The 21245-nt window shown below is 43.2% G+C and overlaps 1 protein-coding gene across 1 annotated transcript in view; it reads left to right on the top strand.

Moving 5' to 3' along the window:
* Window positions 1–8347, top strand: part of ppm1lb (protein phosphatase, Mg2+/Mn2+ dependent, 1Lb) — a 13365-nt gene extending 5018 nt beyond the window's left edge. The window contains 4 exon segments of the mRNA XM_084317806.1: window positions 2557–2655; window positions 2658–2784; window positions 2787–2894; window positions 7621–8347. Of these exon segments, the coding sequence (XP_084173932.1) occupies window positions 2557–2655; window positions 2658–2784; window positions 2787–2894; window positions 7621–7967 (681 nt within the window). The 3' untranslated portion in view covers window positions 7968–8347.
* The last annotated feature ends 12898 nt before the right edge of the window (window positions 8348–21245 follow it).

Raw genomic sequence — 21245 nt, 5'->3', positions numbered from 1 at the left:
AACAACAGCAATTCAGACAGAAAGGAAGAGATGGAAGGAAGAGGAATAAGACAAGAGCCTATTGAAGTGCTGTTTTTGAACGTGCTGAGTTATTGTTTGTAGCTGCAGATGTTTAGATTGTGTTGTTTTCCGAAGGGGGAGGGCAGTGCGTATGTTTTTGCATATTTGAGGTAAAGGCATAGCAATTATTAAAGTTTGAGGTTTTATCCCCTCACACACACGGGATGGTTGGCGATTTTATCTTAAAGCTGCAGTGTGTAATTATGGGGATGGAAATGTTAACCTCAGACAAGAGGAGGGGGGGGGGCAATGATATGGTTTCATAACCGTATCAACAAAATTCACTTCACTGGCGAGGTAGAATCAATAATTGCGACCTTGAGGCAAAATAGCTTGGTATTGCACTTTGTTTACATTTTCTAGTTTTGGTCTGATTTTTGACGGTCAGAGTTTAGTCACCTGCCTGAGGTGTGGCCAGCAACAGCGACCGGTTAACCGTCTGTAGTGTGATAGTAAAGGGTTAACCTTCTGTTGTGTGCTAGTGAAAGGGTTAACACCAACCCACACATCAGACCAAAGCAAAATATGTAAACAACGTGCAACACCAAACAGGGCTGTTTTGCCTAGAAGTCCCTTTCACGGTGTTGTTTCCATGTGCGGTCGTTTCAAGATTCAAGATTCAATAGGTTTATTTGTCACATACATACCAGGGCATACAGTGAAATGCGGGTGGGCCATGCCCGTTTCGATTGTGCAATAATACTAATAATAAAATAGACATGAAAAAAAACAGGTAATAAAATAGACATAAAAAGGGCATGATAAAATAGACATGCTAAATTCCTGAGATTGTTAGCTACGGATTTAAGGCACTGGGTCCACTACTTTACAATATACAGTTTTTACTCTATATCCCTATGCTATACTTGCTATATCTAAACTATACTATACAAGAACCACATCGGTTCTTTCCTTAAAGTGACCTTTATTTTAGTGATGCACCGATGTGAAAATTGTGGCCGATACCGATAACCGATATTAATATTGCTGTTCTGGCCGATACCGATATTTACCGATGTCGATATCTCTGTATAGAAAACACTTTTTTATGATAATCAAATAAAGAGCTATTTTCCAAAACACATCGCTCACACACAACATATCGGCGGCCGATATATCGTGCATCACTACTTTATTTCCATTTAGTTTAAAGTGACCATTTGTGTGTGAGCGATTGCAGCATGTGTGTTGTGTGTGCTCATGTGTACTTGTGTGTGGACTGTTCAGTGTTCAGTGTTCTGATGGCCTGGGGGCTTTACAAAGCACATTTAGATGACTATCCAAAGAAATATTTGTTCTCACTGCCTCAAAAGGATTGTGTTTTGATTTAGGGATGACATAAGATCATAGTTATTATTATAGTTCTGTTTTTACCCAGTTGCAGCTTTAAAAACATTCCATCGATTACCACGACTAGGATGAGACTTAATATTCTCTCTCTCCTTTCTCCCCACTCGCCGTCTCTCTTTCACCCCTTCTCCTCTCCTCTCCTCTCTCTTCTCCTCTCTTCTCTTCTCCTCTCCTCTTCTCTTCTCCTCTCTTCCCTTCCCTTCCTTCTCTTCTCCTCTCTCCTCTCCTCTCCTCCTCTCCTCTCCTCTCCTCTCCTCGCCCCTCTCCTCTCATCTCCTCTCCTCTCCTCTCCTCTCCTCTCCTCTCCTCTCCTCTCCTCTCCTCTCCTCTCCTCTCCTCTCCTCTTCTCCTCTCCTCTTCTCCCCTCCCTCCCCTCCTCCTCTCCTCTCCTCTCCTCCTCTCATCTCCTCCCCTCTCCTCTCCTCTCGTCCTCCTCTCCTCTCCTCCCCTCCTCTCCTCTCCTCTCCTCCTCCTCTCCTCTCCTCTCCTCTCCTCTCCTCTCCTCCCCTCTCCTCCTCTCCTCTCCTCCTCTCCTCCTCTCCTCTCCTCTCCTCTCCTCTCCTCTCCTCTCCTCTCCTCGCCCTCTCCTCTCCTCTCCTCTCCTCTCCTCTCCTCCTCCTCTCCTCTCCTGACCTCCTCTCCTCCCCTCTCCTCTCCTCTCCCCTCCTCTCCTCTCCTCTCCTCTCCTCTCCTCTCCTCTCCTCTCCTCTCCTCCCCTCTCCTCACCTCCTCTCCCTCCCTCCTCTCCTCTCCTCCCTCCCTCCTCTCCTCTCCTCCCCTCTCCTCTCCTCTCCTCTCCTCCCCTCTCCTCTCCTCTCCTCTCCTGACCTCCTCTCCTCCTCCCTCTCCTCTCCCCTCCTCTCCTCTCCTCTCCTCTCCTCTCCTCTCCTCCCTCCTCTCCTCTCCTCTCCTCTCCTCTCCTCTCCTCCTCTCCTCTCCTCTCCCTCCCCTCTCCTCACCTCCTCTCCCTCCCCTCCTCTCCTCTCCTCCTCTCCTCTCCTCTCCTCTCCTCCCCTCTCCTCTCCTCTCTCCTCTCCCTCCCTCCTCTCCTCTCCCTCCTCTCCTCTCCCTCCCTCTCCTCTCCTCTCCTCTCCTCTCCTCTCCTCCCCTCTCCTCTCCTCTCCTCTCCTCTCCTCTCCTCTCCTCTCCTCTCCTCCTCTCCTCTCCTCTCCTCTCCCTCCTCTCCTCTCCTCTCCTCTCCTCTCCTCTCCTCTCCTCTCCTCCTCTCCTCTCCCCTCCTCCCCTCCCCTCTCCTCTCCTCTCCTCTCCTCTCCTCTCCTCCCTCCTCCTCTCCTCTCCTCTCCTCTCCTCTCCTCTCCTCAGGTACTACATGCCTGGTGGCTCTGCTGTCTGACAAGGAGTTGACGGTGGCGAACGTGGAGACTCTCGAGGAGTCCTGTGTGATAAAGATGGCAACGCCGTCCCCCTGTCACATGACCACAAACCCTACCAGCTCAAGGAGCGCAAGAGGATCAAGAAGGCGGGTGAGTGGCCATTGTTGGCAGGGCCGGACCTAACACAGTTGCTGCCCTAGGCAAGGTTCACCTAGGCAAGGTTCACCTAGAGCCATATGGAATCCGTTTTATTTTTTTCCAAATTACATTTTATTTTTTTCCAAATTCCGTTTTTTCCGTTTTAATATTTTTAGAATTCTGTATTTTGCTTTGTACGCTCATTTTACCATCAGAAATAGTGTCTAATAAGTGGGAATGAATAAATGTCCACAATTTAATAAGATATAACAGTCCATTTAATAGGGCTGTCTTAAATACTTCAAAGCTTCATTCATTTATCTCATTCAAATATGAAAATAAAATTAGATTAAAAAAAATAAAAATAAAAAGGTATATATATTTTTGCAAAATCAACTCTGCCTCTCTTGTTAACTACAACAAGCAATGCTGTTTGTTATTTAAGATGAGGTCGGACTCGGCACTGACAGATTTGTGTTCATTGTGCTGCTTTTATAAAGCCTCAAATGACTGCTTACAATATTTCATGAAAGCAAAGTGTTTTGTTTGTCTAAGATTAAAAAGGTTCAAACTTTACAGCAATGACAACGTTGAACAAAGTGCTGTACAAGTCCCACAACATAAAAAAAAAAAAAGTAATTTTTTTTTTCTTTTTTTTTTTTTTTTATAGTTGATTCCATTTTTATTGCTCAATTCCGCGATTCCGTCCGCGATTCCGTGATCGCGGATTCCATATGGCTCTAGGTTCACCCCTAATAATAATAACAAACGATAAAAGAATATGTGAAATTTGCTTTCAAATAAAATTATACATTGTAAACAAAATTTAACAATATTGGTTGCAGATATAGAAGGGGGTGCAAAAAAACTCATAATGTAATATATAATATATATATGTCACATCGTCACCTTAAACTTCGATGCCCCGAGGGAGTTTCGAACCCGGGTCTGCCACGCCGCGGGCAACAGCACAGACCGCTATACCTATATAAGTGATCTCACTGCTTTGTAACGTGTCTATCTGTCTTTTGAGGATGTGAGAGTGAGTTTAACCCATAGCACTGCTACTCACCCCAGCCCTTCTTGACTGCGCTTCACGATACCATCCGTTACATACATACACATATATATATACATACAGGTGCAGCTCAATCAATTAGAATATCGTGGAAAAGTTATTTTATTTCAGTAATTAAATTCAAAAAGCGAAACTCTCATAGATTATTGATTCATTACACACAAAGTGAAATATTTCAAGCCTTTATTTGTTTTTAATTTGGATGATTATGGCTTACAGCCCAAAATGCAGTATCTCAGAAAGTTTGAATATTAGTTTGAATACATAAGACCAATCAAAAAAATATATTTTTAATATAGAAATGTCTGCCTTCTGAAAAGTATGTTCATGTATGTTTACTCAGCACTTGGTTGGGGCTCCTTTTGCACAAATTGCTGCATCAATACAGCGAAATATATAGACTTTTCCTGGTTTTCCACGATATTTTAATTTATTGAGCTGCACCTGTATATAACTTGTTTTATTATAATAATAATAATATAATAATAATAATAATAATAATAATAATAATAATAATAATAATAATAATAATAATAATAATAATAATATAATAATAATAATAATAATAATAATAATAATAATAATAATAATAATAATAATAATAATAATAATAATAATAATAATAATAATAATAATAATAATAATACACTTTATTTGTATGGCACCTTTCATACAGAAACTGCAGCTCAAAGTGCTTCACAACAGAAAAAAGACAGGCATAAAATGAGCACATAAGTGCAGACATATAAATCACAGTTTTTTTTACATTAGGATCTAACATCCCAACAGGCCACCTTGTTTATGGTTTGATTCAGTTTTAAATAGACAATAATAAAAGGAGTAAGATAAAATAGACAGAGTAAAATAGTGCAATAGTGCAGTGCAATAAAATTGTAGAATAGAATAGATTGAAAAAATTTATATATATATTTTACAGTGCAATAAAATAGTTCTGGATTACTGTTCAACAGTTCAAAGTCGTCTTTACCTTCTCTGTTATCGTTTTTTTTAGCTGGGCACAGTTGTTGGTGCCCCCCTCTGGTTGGCGCTCTAGGAAACCACCTATGTGGCCTCTAGACAGCTGTGTGATCTGACTGTTGGTCGGCCAGCAGCAGCCCTTCCTTCCTCTCTGAGCAGCTGGACCTGGCGTCAGTTGAAAGGTGCAGGAGGAGCACCGGGAACATCAGAGAGCTACTGCCAAGATTCTGTGTTTGTTTTTTGTTTTTGTTTTTTTTATCTTTGAGAGACTAATTCTGTCTTCTTATCATCAAAGCCATGCAACATACCATCCTCGTAGCACGGTGATTAATGATATGCGAGCTTAGTAGCAGATTCCGCCACTGGAAGGTGTATTTATTGGCTCAATCTCCCCTATCTGCATAATTTCTCTGTCAAAATGAGTCACTGGTTCAGTACTGCCAGGAGGCATTATATGGCTCAACAGCTACATCTAGTGGCTACTTTAGGTACTGGAGGAAACTCTGTTGTATTGATGTGTCGAGACAAATTTATTTGTACAGCCCAAAATCACATTACATGTTCAATGGGCTTCACAAGCACACAATGGAACAATGTTCCTTGTTCTTATTTTGAAGCTGCACGCTTCTTTATGGGATGCACACGAGTGACCCTCTCTATTGTCACATGTCATTCTGGTTCATCAGGACATCAAGCTATGTTACTAAGTCATGGGTTCCCATTTTCAGCTCACAAGTCACGACCCCAGTGGTGGAAAGTAACTAAGTAGTTTTTACTCAAGTACTGTACTTAAGTACAATTGCGAGCTACTTGTACTTTTACGTGAGTATTTAAATTTTAGGGAACTTTATATTTTTACTCCACTACATTTCAAGGGAAATGTTGTAGTTTTTACTCCACTACATTTATCTGAACCCATCAGTTACTAGTTACTTTGAAGAAAAAGATTTTGCATAGAAAACGTGGCAAAAATGCATGAAGATTATATACTTTCATGTTTGAAGCCTGTCGACTAACTAACTTCAAGAGGACTTCATCAGAGCAGCATAACTGGACCACACACCACTTCAACCTAACCTGGAGGTCAATGGATCGAGGATTGAATGCTGCCAAGCACTGGAATACACAAATGCCATGTAGAATGTGTATTTTTTACTTTAGATAAGTACATTTAATAGCAAATACTTCTCTACTTTTATTTAAGTAGCATTTGAATGGAGGTCTTTTACTTTTACCAGAGTACTCATGTATCTGGGTATTTCTACTTTTACTTAAGTAAAGGAACTGTGTACTTCTTCCACCACTGCGCAGCCCACATGAGTGTTTATTCTCATCCTTGGACCCAGGGCTCGTTGAAAGACACTAGCTCTGTTATCGTGTGGATAGGAGACCCATCAGATCCAGAGTTTAAGAAACACTGGACTAGGGCGGCTAAGTGGCGCAGTGGGCAAGGCGCTCACCACTAATGCAGGAGATGCTGGGTTCGAGCCCAGCTCTCGGCATTGCTACCGGCTTGGCTGGTCGTTCATACTAACACAATTGGCAGTGTTAGGGGGTGGGGAAGCTGGTGGGTGGGGATCGGACGTTGTGGACAGCGACTCCTACAGGTCGGTTGGTGCGCCTGCGCAGCAGAATCAGGAAGCAACCCACTTCCTCCCACGCAGACCCTCGCCGCTGAGAGATCGCGCTGTGCAGGTGAAAATATGCGACGGCTGCCTCCTCGAGTACCGGAGGGGACACGTGATGCAAGGCTTGGTCCTCACTGCAGCCGACCTGTGGGAGGCATGGTCTAACAACGTCCGAGACAGGGGAGGGTAGAATTGGACAATACGAAATTGGGATGGGAGAAAAATAGAAAAATGGGAGAAAAAGTAGATAAAAAAAAAAGAAACACTGCACTAGAGTCGGGTTGCACAATACACCGATACTTGAACAGATACTTTTATTAGTATCGATACTTTTAGAATAATAGCCTGATGCCATATTTTCCATGAGTTGAGTGGATGTGTGTGTGTGTGTGTGTGTGTGTGTGTGTGTGTGTGTGTGTGTGTGTGCACGTGAGCGTGTGCGCTAGAGAGGGAGAGCATGCACGCTTTGCGTAGTGGGCGTGTCAACAGTGTCAGCTGAACACACACCAAGGCGTTTTTCCACATTGTCTGTTGGTGATTCTGCCTAAAGCCAGGACTCTGCCAGGAGTCTATGACTCAACAGCTCCATCTAGTGGACTCCGCAGTGCAAAGCGTTTCACTCACATTTTGTGACTAAAACCGACCGGAAAAAACCTTTAGTACCGGTATCGCGATACTTAAGCTGGTATCGGTATCGAAGTCAAAATGTTGGTATCGTGACAACACTACTAGAGTAGATTGTAAACTGAACTCAAATGGCTGAAGCTAAGGTAGGTTGTGTATTTCCTGCGTAGAAGAAAAACTCATTGTGTGTCATTCAAGTTTCATAATAATAATAATAATAACTTTATTTATATAGCTATAACCTTTCATGGATTTCAGCTCAAAGTGCTTCACAGCAAATAGCATAAAATGAACATAGGCCTAAAATTTGCATACAATTGACAGAATAAAAGCAGAATAAAAGCATCTCTCTCTCTCTCTCTCTCTCTCTCTCTCTCTCTCTCTCTCTCTCTCTCTCTCTCTCTCTCTCTCCTCCCCTCCCTCCCTCCAGGCGGCTTCATCAGCTTCAACGGCTCGTGGCGCGTGCAGGGCATCCTGGCCATGTCCCGCTCGCTGGGCGACTACCCGCTGAAGCACCTGAACGTGGTCGTGGCCGACCCCGACATCATGACCTTCGACCTGGACGCGCTGCAGCCGGAGTTCATGATCCTGGCGTCGGACGGCCTGTGGGACGCCTTCAGCAACGAGGAGGCGGTGCGCTTCATCCGCGAGCGGCTGGACGAGCCCCACTTCGGGGCCAAGAGCATCGTGCTGCAGTCGTACTACCGCGGCTGCCCCGACAACATCACCGTCATGGTGGTCAAGTTCAAAGGCGTCAAGGCCGCCGCTGAGCAGTAGGGCCGGGCCGTAAAGGATCCATGTCCTTTATGTTGAAGATTAAAGGCTTAAAGTGGGAGAAGAAGATAATATAATAATAACCAAGAAGCCCCTGCAGCTTTTGGAGCAAGAACTATTTCTATTCTGAAGATATTCACAGAAACTAGCCATTCAATGTCCGTCTCTCTCTCTCTCTCTCTCTCTCTCTCTCTCTCTCTCTCTCTCTCTCTCTCTCTCTCTCTCTCTCTCTCTCTCTCTCTCTCTCTCTCTCTCTCTCCCTCACCGTCTCTGACTTTTATTGTTTGTTGACTTTTATTGATTTTTATGAAAAAAACTCTTCATTTAAGTTTAGCCGTTTCTTTCACGCACTGCAGAGAGTGAACTGGGTCACATTTATGAAAATGAGCAAATCAGATTTAGCCGTGCGTGTATGTGTGTTTGCGTGTGTGTGCATGTGTGTGTGTGTGTGTGTGTGTGTGTGTGTGTGTGTGTGTGTGTGTGTGTGTGTGTGTGTGTGTGTGTGTGTGTGTGTGTGTGTGTGTGTGTGTGTGTGTGTGCCACAACAGAATAAAGTCAATAATCAAGAGTTTCACTACCATAATGGCATCACATCACACGCTTTAAGTCTTTCACTCAAAGTCCGTGACGACTAACTTCAGTTTATTTTTATAGCTCGCTAACGTCAGATCTTGAACGGCTTTTATTGAGTAATTTGAGTTATTGTTATCCCAAATGACTGCACTAGTATGTTTGGAGGTTGTTTTTCTTTCTTGGAAAAATCGAAAATATTTTAAAGGTGCAAATCATTGTGAGATCATTCCCTTCACATTGTGCTGCACACTGTAAATGATATCATTGCTCATGTACAATAAAAAATAATGAATGTTCAACAGAGCAGAACGTTTCCATCTCACCGACGCGGTCGCCATCTTCATTTAACCCTTTCACTACCACACTACAGACCTTCTGTAGTGTGGTAGTGAAAAGGTTAACCCGTAGTCATGTGGCAGTGAAAGGGTTAACCTTCTCTGTATTGTCTCAGTGAAAGTGTTAACCCTTTGGTAGTGTGGTGGTGAAAGGGTTAAGAGTGAATGTCTTTTGTTTGTTTTTGTTTTTTTCTGGACAGGAGTTGCGCACCGTTTAATTTCTTTTATTTGCGATTCTCGTTTTTTGTTTTTGATTATAGTTTATCGTTTCACTCTGTAGTTCTATGCCGTTCTTCCATTCAACCGGGTCAGGTCACGGTGGGATTCTAAATATACTGTCATCGTGTGATCAGCTATATCGCCATCATGTCGTCTCATAATCGTCCCGGGGGGCCTACAGAGAGACATGCTGTAATATGTACAGTTTAATTTCACTCGATATGTATTAAGAAGCCTTTGAATGAATTATATGTTCTTGTTGCCTTATTTTTGTAAAAGCGTACATTTTCCGTTAAGAAGTCTGCTGTCGAAAAACTAACTTTTTGGTTCCTAATGTAATGGCGTTAAAAAACATGCCATAGACCACCGCAACACTTCCGGTATTTTCAGCTCGTGGGAGAGAGCGCGTGGGGGGGGGAGAAAATGAATGAATGTTGATTAGAGCCTTGACATTAAAGGGGAACTATCTTATAAATGGCCTTTTTGAGTGTTTAGCATTGTTTCCTAGCTATGTGAACTTATATTAATACGATCTATGTCTCTAATTCTCATATTGGCGCATTCTTCCAATTCTCCTCTCACAATATTCACCCTCACTGAACTGAGTCATCTGAAAATGTGCTGATTTGTGATGTCAGAGAGACACCGCTGCATGTTAATGTGGCTGTGTGGCATCAGGTACATGATGAGCTGCACACAGTGGTTGGAGCCCAGGCTCAAAACGGCTCAAGATCTTGAGGTAGAAAAATGCTGTTTTTGAGGACTTGATTAGAAATACAAAACAATGAATAAAAAAAAAAAAAAATTACAGAGGTGTTCCATAGACTCACAGGAATTGTGTAAAAGTGCCCAAATAGTGAAAGAAATAGTAAAATAGTTCCCCTTTAAGTGGTTGTAGCTACGGCTGTGTGGGGGTGCTGGAGACATGATCCAATAGACTTCTTTTTATATACGCCCGAGTCTCCTGAACACGGAGAGACCAACCCCAAGTCGATCGGCACTTTCTCGGCCCGAGCTATAGTGGCTTTTCCCGCACCTACTCCCCAAACTCTGCATGCGCAGATTGCACAGTGAGTCTCTCTGGATTGTCCAGAGACTCCCTGGGCAATCTGCGCATGCGTCGGTTGGCGAGTAGGTGCGGGAAAAGCCACTATAGCTCGCTATAGATCACGCCGTAAGCTACAACCTCTTACGTCAAGGCTCTAATCAACATTCCTTCATATTATCCCCCTGCGCTCTCCCACAAGCTCCATGTAACGCGGAAGTGCAGTGGTCTATGCAGGGGCGTGCACAGACAATTTGGGGGGGCAGGGTCCTCTAGCTACAAAAAGGGCACTTTTAACCCACCAACACCCAGGGGGTGATTAATTGATTAAAATGTTTATTAACACTGAATGGGTACAACACAGTACGGCTCAATACACACAATTGTTAAGGGGATGCAGACCAGAGAAAGACGTTCGTCTTGTTTACATCAGGGTCCCCCATTTTCAATTCATAATGAATTGTAAGTAAGGGTGCAATTATAGCACCGTGCAATCCATTCTTTGTGGATCCCGCCCCCCCCCCCCCCCCCCAGTGTTCATATTTGACAAAATAAAATAAAAGGGCAGGGGCTCAAGCCCCCCCTTCGGCCCTCTCTGTGTGCACGCCCCTGGGTCTATGGACATCAACTAGACGTCAAGCCCACGTGTAGAATAGCATCTAGAAACTTGAAACTAGAAGAGTGCGCTCCGTAGAGCGGAGGTCTTCGCCGGGCGGTAGCCTACACAGTATGCCTGCCGCTAGAAACGCCTGCCTGCTTTCATAAACGCAAGCCGAGGTCACCTCGAGTCTCCTTCCACCAAACCGTGAACATTGGAAATACTTCACCTATAATCACTACCCTGCTTAGCTTACACAAGAGACTTGCTGAAAAGATTGTAATGTTTTACGCATAGGTCACATTTATCAACTTTTTCCCCGCATAGAACTATAGGTTTTGACGTCAGCATTTCCCGGCTGGTAAGATGATGGTGGTGGCCTGAAAAGGCAATAGCGAACGTTAAATACTTAACATGCAAACATATTAAGACTGTTCCGGCAGCATAATATTGATAATTTAGGTGATTTGCTAGGGAGAATGTTGTTAATGCACAGGTATATCAATAGGTTCACTTCGGCATGCTATAGAAAGGTGCCAGAGAGATGAGGAGTATCGCCCTCTAGTGTTTCAAAAAGGTGTAACTTTATACTGAATATGATATTTCAATGGACAATGGATATTAATTCAAATAAATGAAATACTTGTCATCGACGGTTTTGAAGGGTATTGGAGAATTCTTGTCCTTGGCCTACTGTCAGTCTATGTGCGACGTTTCATCCAAATTGGTCCTGTAGTTTGTGAGATTAGCTGCAGATAGACAGACACACACACACACACACACACACACACACACACACAGACACGACTAAACGTGTACCGCCTGGTGGAGATAACGGTGTCTCCAAAAGAGACGAGGAATTGTAACATGAATGTACATATTATACTGTTCCAATGTTATTATCGCTCCTTCACTGTCTTATCCACCGACGAATAAAGCAACGCACCTGTCCCTGGACTGATTAACACAGGAGATATTTACTGGATACAACTGTTTGTATGTGCTTTTTTTTTTTTTTTTTTTTACATTCTTACACAGATGTATGTTACCGAATGTTTATGTGGAGTTTGTACTGGTTTTCGTTGACTTTAATCAATTGTAAAAAAAAAAATATATGAAAAAAGAATCTGTGAATTTTGAAATGTAAATCAAACAGATAATAACATTAAAATGATACATGACCATTTTCACGCTGTTGGTATTTTTTATTGCTTTGTTACTTCGGCATCAACATCGGCCGAGTAGTACAATATACTGTATAGTTTGAAATGATAAATCCTCCTCCTATCACGCCAGTTAGGGTACCGTATGTATACTGCACCTGTGTATACTGTATACTTTACTTACTCATAGTATACATTCAGAAAAACGAAATGAAATTCATCCTCCACCTCTCCCAGATCACAGAGAACACACAACCGCTCCTCCTCAGGTGTACCTTGGAATCTATACCCACTTCCACAGCCAATGGCAGGGTGCCAGACCTTAACTGGGCACACAGAGACCTCCGTCCTCTTTTTAAATGTACCATTACTATAATTCTATTGCCTGAATTATGTCTTCTACTGTATACCCGGCCCATACCTGTACCTGTCCCTCCCCCATGCTGCTATGATGCCTGAATTTCCCCCAAGGAGATCAATAAAGGAATATCTTATATTTTCTTATCTTAACCAACCATTTCTAACATAAAGTGCACAGCATAAAGGACAACAGGAAAATACCAAAGATCAATGGCAAAAAAACGAACAAGAAAACACCATAACCCCCTCCCCTGGATCCCATGTAGTAGCTATAGTTCCTTTAATTCATAGGGCATTTTCTAGGTACCCTAGACAATCACACGCATTTCAAAATGAACAAATAAACATTGTAGTACATACACCTCCTATATGAAGAGCGAAACCTCCTATCTCCATAATTATAAATAAATTGCATTCTGCAAGAAAACAACATGTCAGTACATTTTTCAGATGAGGGGGTTTTGCTCTTCGGACATCGATATGTACAATATGTATATAGTATGTACTATAATGTATATAGTACCTCCCTGAAGTACTGGCACGTGAATGAGTGTATGTGAACACAAGTGCAGTGTGACTTTCATACATCAGTAATCAGACTTTTTTTTATAAATTTCTTTATTGCAGGAAAAGTAATTTGTACATTTACAATTGACAACAACATCATTCATTTTCCATCTTTTTTCTTTTCTTCCCCTTTCATTTCCCCTTCCCCTCCCTCATACCCACCCCATCCCCCCCACACCGGAGTTGTTGAAAACACATCTGCAAAACATCCAAACATACAGCATAGATGCTACTGGGAAAGAAAAACAAAAAACAATAATAATATCAATCAGACCCATCTGTATTATGCACAAACATTTAGATAAAAAGAAGTAGAGAAAGAACTAAAAACACAGAAAGAAAACTCTCTAGCACGGCTGTGGCTGTGGAAGAAAGTCATCAATGAGATTATTTCACTCTTTCCCTCACCCCTGTCTATAGTATTGTGGTAATTCTTGGGTAGTTTGACCTTCTGCAGCTGCGTCTTCCGTTCCCCTCTCCCTCCCCCAGTTAGTAATCAGACCTTTTCAAGACAAGGTTGTATATTTTCCATAATGTTATATCATTCCAGCACAATATTCTGAGTTTAGGCTAAATGTGATCAAGCCAATCGAAGTTTCCACCTGAGCAATGTCCTTGTTCGCTAAAAGCCATTCTTCTATTGGGTGTGGAGGTTCGCGTTGCCACGCTACCATCCTGTTAGTGCAAAGGTGTCATTCAATAGCGGTAACAACAACAGTGAGTGAGGGGCGGGTGATGCTGACTCCTGGACATTCCCATATCGTATGGATGGAGGTGTCAAGAGTGGTGTCTGGACCAAAGTAGCAGAGTGGATCAGATTTCATCTGATACAGTCTACGAGGTGTGAGATAGGATATGTGGATGAATTTATAATGAATCATCTGATGGTTAGGGTTTCTATAGATGACAGTGACACATTAGACCTGTTGTTTCCAATTTAACCCCTTTCACTACCACACTACAGAAGGTTAACCCTTTCACTACCACACACGACAGACGGTTAACCTTCTGTATTGTCGCAGTGAAAGGGTTACCCATTTGGTAGTGTGGTAGTGAAAGGGTTAAGGATATAGGGGATTGTCTCATATGTTTTCCAGAGGCTATACTGTGGTCGGTTTTAATATGAGGCCTTCATTATGAAATGATGCCATTGGTTTTCCACTTATTGTTATTATTGTTACTTACTCATAGTATACATTCAGATTTTAAATGTTATTGGCCATATTTATTGTAACATAATATAACTGATAGGGCATACAGACCCTCATCTGCACCTTTGATTACACTGTTTACTTTCTCATATGCTTATATTCAGAGTTCATTATATTGTTTACACTGCTTATTTTTTATAATTTTTGCTGTACTATAATTGTAATGTAATTATAATTGAATATCTTATCTTATCTTTCTATTACATAGCATGTGTAGTGGATGGGTATTTAAATACCGTACACAGACTTGGTCTATAGAAGGAGCACGTTCAGTGTTAGACTCAGACTCCCAAGATGCAACACTGACCGTCACAGGAAGTCCTTCGTACCAACAGCGATCAGACTGCACAACGCCTCACACTGCCTCACTGAGCAGAGTAAATCCCTGTATATCTTCCTGTACACATTTACATTTGACTGTAGATTTTTACTGTATATTACTGTATATTTTCGGACTGTATATTTTAGAATGTATATACATATTTTTTAGAATGTATATCTGACTGTGTATTTTTTTTGTATTCTTATTCTCATTCCTATTCTTATTTAAAAAAAAATTCTAACTGAGTGAATGTTAATTGTGAGCGATCTGTGGTGCTGAAAATAAAGTACTTCTATTCTATTCTATTCTAAATTGGTGTCTCATGGAACACATGGTTCACACATTGCTGATTGCAGTTGCAAAAAGAAAAAGGAAAAGTACCAGAAGCATATTATAGTCACCACTAGGCCAATGAGAATGCTTCTTCAGAAATAGCGGCAGAATACACAAGACCAAATAAGAAATAGGTATCGGTCACATAGTTAGGGTTGGATTACAGCTGAGCTCAACACAGACTCTTGTCTCGTCTGTATAGGTCCACAAGAATGTATGACATTCCCTGCATGAACACACATCAGAACACAGGACCAACACAGTAAATAACAGTTGAGTGTACACACTTGTTTAAGTCATTTACAATATGGAATGATAGATAGATATGGTAGAATTTATACAAGATACAAGATTCCTTTATTGCCACACAACCAGGTTGGTGGTATTCGTGATCGGTATACAGAGTGTAATAATCTCTACAATACAAAAAACTGGAACATAGATACATGTCCGCCCCCATACAGTATAAGAGAGACAGAGATCAGTAAATTTACTAGACATCACGGCATTGATACATAAATAAAAAAAATATGATGACTCGATTTGCTGGTTGAGGAATAGTACAAAGAACCCTGGCAGGTAGGCAGTAGTAAAACCCAAACAAACAGTGCATTTATTGGAAGTCCAGGCTGGGGGGGGGGGGGGGGGGGGGGGGGTCTTGGGCCGAGGAAAGCCAGGGGAAGGACTGGTTTGATTGATTGATTGATTGAAAAGTTTATTAACAGATTGCAGAATGGGTACAGTACAGTACAGCTCAATACATACAATTGTTAAGGGGATGCAGACCAGAGAAAGACTTTCGTCTTGTTTACATCAGGGTCCCCCATTTTCAATTCATCATAACATATATGACATACATGACGACATACAGATAGACAGTACTACTACATCTATACATTTATGACATATCAGATTTGCAAATACAGTACTGTTTGTGATACAAAAGTGTCCAGAAAAGGAGTGTATATACATTTGGCGTAGAAACTGTACATTGGAGGAGGTTGGTTGGGTGGGGTGGGGTTGGGTGGGTTGGGTGAGGGCTGTACATTGGAGGTGGGGGGGGGGGGGGGGGGGGGGGGGGGGGGGGGGGGGGGGGACACATTTTACACTGTACATTGGAATATTGACAAAGCCTTACTTGGTCATTTACTGTACAACTAGGTTAGGACATTTGTAGGGGCCAGTTTCGAATTGCAGTCTCACGTAGGTGTTTTTTGAGAGTGTTTTTGAAGGTGGGTAGTGATTCACATTCCTTTACAGCTTTGGGTAGGGCGTTCCACATTGATGTGGCATAATTGCGAAACGTGTTTAGTCCCTTGTTTGAGCCGAATCTGGGTTTTACATGATTTGTGGAGCTCCCTCTGGTGTTGTGATCGTGGTATTCACTGACCTTTGGGAAGTATTTTGACATGTACATGGGTACCTTGGTCGCGTAGTGTATCTTGTAGACCAGGCCCATTGCAAGTTGCTGTACTCTGTCGTCTACTCTAAGCCATCCTAGGTTGTCAAAGTGGGCAGGGGTGAGGTGGGTTCTAGGAGTCAGGTCAAGCAGTAGTCTGACCAGCTTGTTTTGAGATGTTTGTAATTTGTTTTTTAGTGCCTTTGAGGTGATTTGGTACCATGAGGTGCAAGCATAGTCGTAGTACCCTTGAATGAGTGCTCCTGCTAGAGTCTTCAGGGTATTCTTGTTTACCAGAGAGGAGATCCGGTACAAGAATCGCGTTCGTTGGTTGACTTTTTTTATTACATTGGATGCCATTTTGTCACAGGAAAGATTAGCCTCTAGGATGGAACCCAGGTAGGTAATTTCATCTTTCCTTGTGATGATATTGTCACCCACTGTAACTGAGAAGCCGTCGGTCTTGCTGAGTTTGTTATTTGAACCGAGGAAAGACTAGGGAGGAAAGACTAGAGGGGAGCTGAACAGAGTCCAGGGAGAGTGGGGGCACTACAGGCTGGGGCAGGGGTCCAGGAGAAGCAGCCAGGACACAGGCGGAATCTTCTGTAATCACAGGAGAAAAGCTAATTGGGCAAAGGTATATAAATCACTGATTCTTGAGAGTCGGGACAAAACACTTTTTAAATATTATATTTTGAGAATACACACTATATTGATTAGAGTTATATATTCATGTAAGAAAGGTCTGAGCTATTTAACCATGTAAAGGTGCGGGCTCTACATAGAAAAACATTTCCAACAAATTCACATGTTTCCCTTTGAAACTTGATTTGTGTTAACTCTGTCAGACACACAAAAAAGTATATAATTCTAATTATTCCAGTCCAACAAGAATCTAAAGTTCTGAAGTATGTTGTAATTGTGTTTAGTTACTCTGGTATGCAATAAAATATAATATATAAACCTCAGGTGTAATTTCACACTATTCTGAAAACCCAGAGTTAGAAATATTAGCATTTTCGGGCTTCCGGTTTTGAGATGGGTGGATAGGAGACCATTGAAAGAGCTCCCGGTCAAATAATATCGAGAAAGGGAAGTGAAACCGTCTAAAACAAAATAAAAGGTGACAATTCAAAGATATAAGAGAAAAGGAAAGATGTCCACGAGAAAAAGTGAGAGAAATAAGACCCCAGAAGACGTACAAACACCGGAGGAAAGATCTAGACACGAGGAAATGACGGAAGAAATAGCTCAGGCGAGCGTGACGCAGGTAGGCAGGGACGGAGACCCCGTGGAGCCCGCCTGGTTAGCGAGGTTCCAAGCGATCATACTGGCCAGATACATGCCGCCAAGGCTAGCCAGGAGCTACATGGCTAACCGGGCGAGCACACAGAATATTCAAGACAGCATTGATGGAAAAAGGGCCGGCATCCAAGCTGAAATGCAGAGCGCGTTGACTAGCCAACAGGCTAACGCAGTAGCTAACCAGGAGCTACAAGCTGGCAAACAGGCTAACGCAATGGATATCCAAGCTAACACGCGGAACATCCAGGGCAACAGCGATGGACTCGGGGAGGAGTTGGAGAAGGGTCTGGGAATACAAGCTAACGTGGCGTTGGACCGCAGCGAGGCCTGGCCGGAGAAGGAGCTACAAGCTAACATGGAAGTTATCACGGTGAAAATGAAGCAGCAAGGGATACAAGCTAACGGGACGTGGGGCCGCAGCAAGGCCTGGTGGGCGAGGGAGCTACAAGCTAACATGGCCAACACGCGGACTGGACTCGATGCAAGGTGGGGGGTTCGGAGGAACATGGAGGCTGGTTCGGGAGAGGCGAAACAGACGGCCCCCGGGGGAAGGACAGGGAGACGCTGGATACAAACGGACCAACCGGGATTCGGGCACCGAGGTCGGCCGGACCATCCGCACACTAGATGCAGGCGCGGGGGTCGCCCGGGCCGGCCAAGATGCGAACACGGAGGCCACACACACCAACCGGGACCCGAGCACCGAGATAAACCGGACCAGCCAGAACTCGAATAACGAAGTCTCACACACCAAGCAGGACTCGAGCACTGAGGTCATACACGGCACGGTGGTGTAGTGGTTAACACTGTCGCCTCACAGCAAGAAGGTCCAGGGTTCGAATCCCGCTTGGGGACCAGGTTTCCATGATGCCAGTTACCCAGGTGGGGTATCTCCCAGGCCTTTCTCTGTGGAGTTTTGCATGTTCTCCCCGTGCTCGCAAGGGTTTCCCCCCCGATAAGATAAACCCAATGGAAAAACATGCACAACAACAAGATCGCTAACGCTGTGGCGTCCTTGACGAAGACGGACAGGAGCACTTGGATTGGTCCCCTGGCGCGGCTCACGTTGACGCCTGTCTGCTCTCGGCTGCCCTTGGGGGGAAGGACGACGGGATGGGTTAATCGCAGATACGAATTGCATGCATGCATCGCATGTGTGCCAATTGATGACCTCGGAGCAGGTCCTAAATTATTATTATACACACCGACCAAGATTCAATACCACATATGCATATAATTAGATAGAGAATGGAGGCAATGATTCAAGACATACTGCAGACAACACACAGACCACTGGGAATACAGACAAGGTGAACACATTAGTTGGGGAAATGGAGACTTGACTCGGGACATATAATACAAATAATACTAGACTAAACTATAGACACTAACACACAGAACACACAGCTAAGAGGACGGGGAACATGGGGAATCACATTCAGAGACCTGATCGGGAGCTCTGGGAATGTACTATCATATGAAAGATAAAAATTCAAATAAAATGTTGGACAATAATAGGGACATTGGAGAACCCCCACAGGGGACATCTCCGTCTTTATAGGAGGGGCCCTCTCCAGGAGAGCCTTACCCCTCCAACCCGCCAACAGGGGTCAAACAGGGTTAAAAGGAATTACCTGGGAAGTGCCAATTGTCTTTAGTCTTCTTTTATATTATTTCTTCAGAGTTATGTTAGAATAGCAGTTGCTTTAAATGTGCACATGGACAAATATGAAGGACAAGAATTCAAAAGGTTGGACATGAAGAGAGGCTTGGAGAGCCTCCTTCAGGGGGTATCTTCGTCTCTGGGGGGGGGGGGGGGCTTCTCCAGTGGGAGGGCTGATCCCCCTCCAAACCACCAACCGGGGAAAGAGTGCGAACCATATAACCATTTATATCCATGTAATTTTTTCATATTGTGTGGTTAGTTTTAATTTCATAAATGTATGCGGTGATGTCGGTGACATGGGAGGTACAGTGGGGTCGGGGGGAGGGGCCATCGTTCCGGCAGTTCGACCCGGGGGAGGGGGGGCCTTGCGTGTTGTGGGATTGGTGTGGGGGGGGGCGGGGTTTCCTGGGGTCCTCGGCCGTCGTGGCCGGGCGGTCTGGTCTCCGGGACGGGGGGGCACCGGGCTTGGGGTCGCGGGGGTCGGGGGCCATTGAGGCGTGGTGCTTAGGCCTTCTGCGGACCTGGGCTTGGGGCTCTCGTGGGCCAGGGGCCTGGCGGTCGGGCGGGGGCGGGTGGGGGCTCTGGGTGCTCGGCTCCGTGCATGGTGGACCAGGATATGGGGGTGTTCTATCTCTCGGGGAGGAGGGCGGGAGGGAGGGGTTTCTCTCAGGGGGATCCGGGAGAGTGGGATCTCGTGGGTTGTGGGTTCATTGTGTGTGGGGTGGGGGGCTTGGTGACATGGGAGGTAGCGGACTTGGCTCGGTGGGGGGGAGTATCACCCCGCGCCCCTCTACTGGGTCTGGCCCAATCAAATTCAAGGTACCCGTGTTGCTGAGTGCTGGGCCCCGCGTGGGACGGAATGTTTGATTATGACATCATACTGTGACATCACAACGGAACATGTTTGAGTTTATTTGAATAATATAAATAATATGTATGGTAAGGCTGTCCCCGAAGCCTGTTTTTGTGATTCGAACTCCGTCGGGGTTTTTCGAACGAACGTTCCAACCTCCAAAAATCAAAATCAAAAATAATTTTTATAAATCTTTTTTTATATCCTCAAACTAAATCCTCAATTTGAATAAAGTGATTAATCTGATTAAATTAGTATTTTTTCTTTTATTAAATCAACTTTCCATTACTGTTTTTGTTGTTGGAAACGGTGCATTTTGTAATAGACCTGGGATGCGGGGGAGCCCGGTTTCTAGGGGGGGAGGGCGGGAGGGGGGGGTTCCTCTGACGGGGGTCTGGACGGCTGAACGAGGCCATATTCAAGGGACCCATATATGTATGTTGTTATGTTATGGATGTCAATGTAAATGTTGTGTTGTATGTCTATAAATGTTAAATAAAAATGTAAGTAAAAAAAAAAATAGCATTTTCAAACTTTGTTTTTAATTTTGATATGATAAAAAAAAAGATCATTAAGTAAATAAGACACAAGAGGATGAAGATCTAATGCTCCTTTATTACTTAAACAACATAAACTGAAGAAGGAATTTGTATTTTCCCCAAGATTAACAAAAATAAACATCTGACTGTGTTGACAATGATCTGACGGTGTTGACGAGAAACTGACGTAATTGGATTTGCATCTCTGCAAAAAAAAATTAACAGATGGAAGTGACAATAATAAGAACTAATAACGCCTTGTCTTATACTGAACATTTTGTTAACTCAATTGCAATAAACAACAAACTTTACATACACTGTTTCCAACTATTACAAAATGCACCGTTTCCAACAACAAAAACAGTAATGGAAAGTTGATTTAATAAAAGAAAAAATACTAATTTAATCAGATTAATCACTTTATTCAAATTGAGGATTTAGTTTGAGGATATAAAAAAAGATTTATAAAAATTATTTTTGATTTTGATTTTTGGAGGTTGGAACGTTCGTTCGAAAAACCCCGACGGAGTTCGAATCACAAAAACAGGCTTCGGGGACAGCCTTACCATACATATTATTTATATTATTCAAATAAACTCAAACATGTTCCGTTGTGATGTCACAGTATGATGTCATAATCAAACATTCTAGACCATTTGTGATGTCACAGTATGATGTCATAAGCAAACATTCTAGAACATTTGTGATGTCACAGTACGATGTCATAATCAAACATTATAGAACATTTGTGATGTCACAGTATGATGTCATAATCAAACATTCTAGAACATTT

Source organism: Notolepis coatsorum (genome assembly GCF_963971535.1).
Source record: "Notolepis coatsorum genome assembly, chromosome: 1".
Lineage (NCBI taxonomy): Eukaryota > Metazoa > Chordata > Actinopteri > Aulopiformes > Paralepididae > Notolepis > Notolepis coatsorum.
Note: the sequence above shows the minus strand (reverse complement) of the source record. Positions and strands in the feature narration are given on the sequence as shown.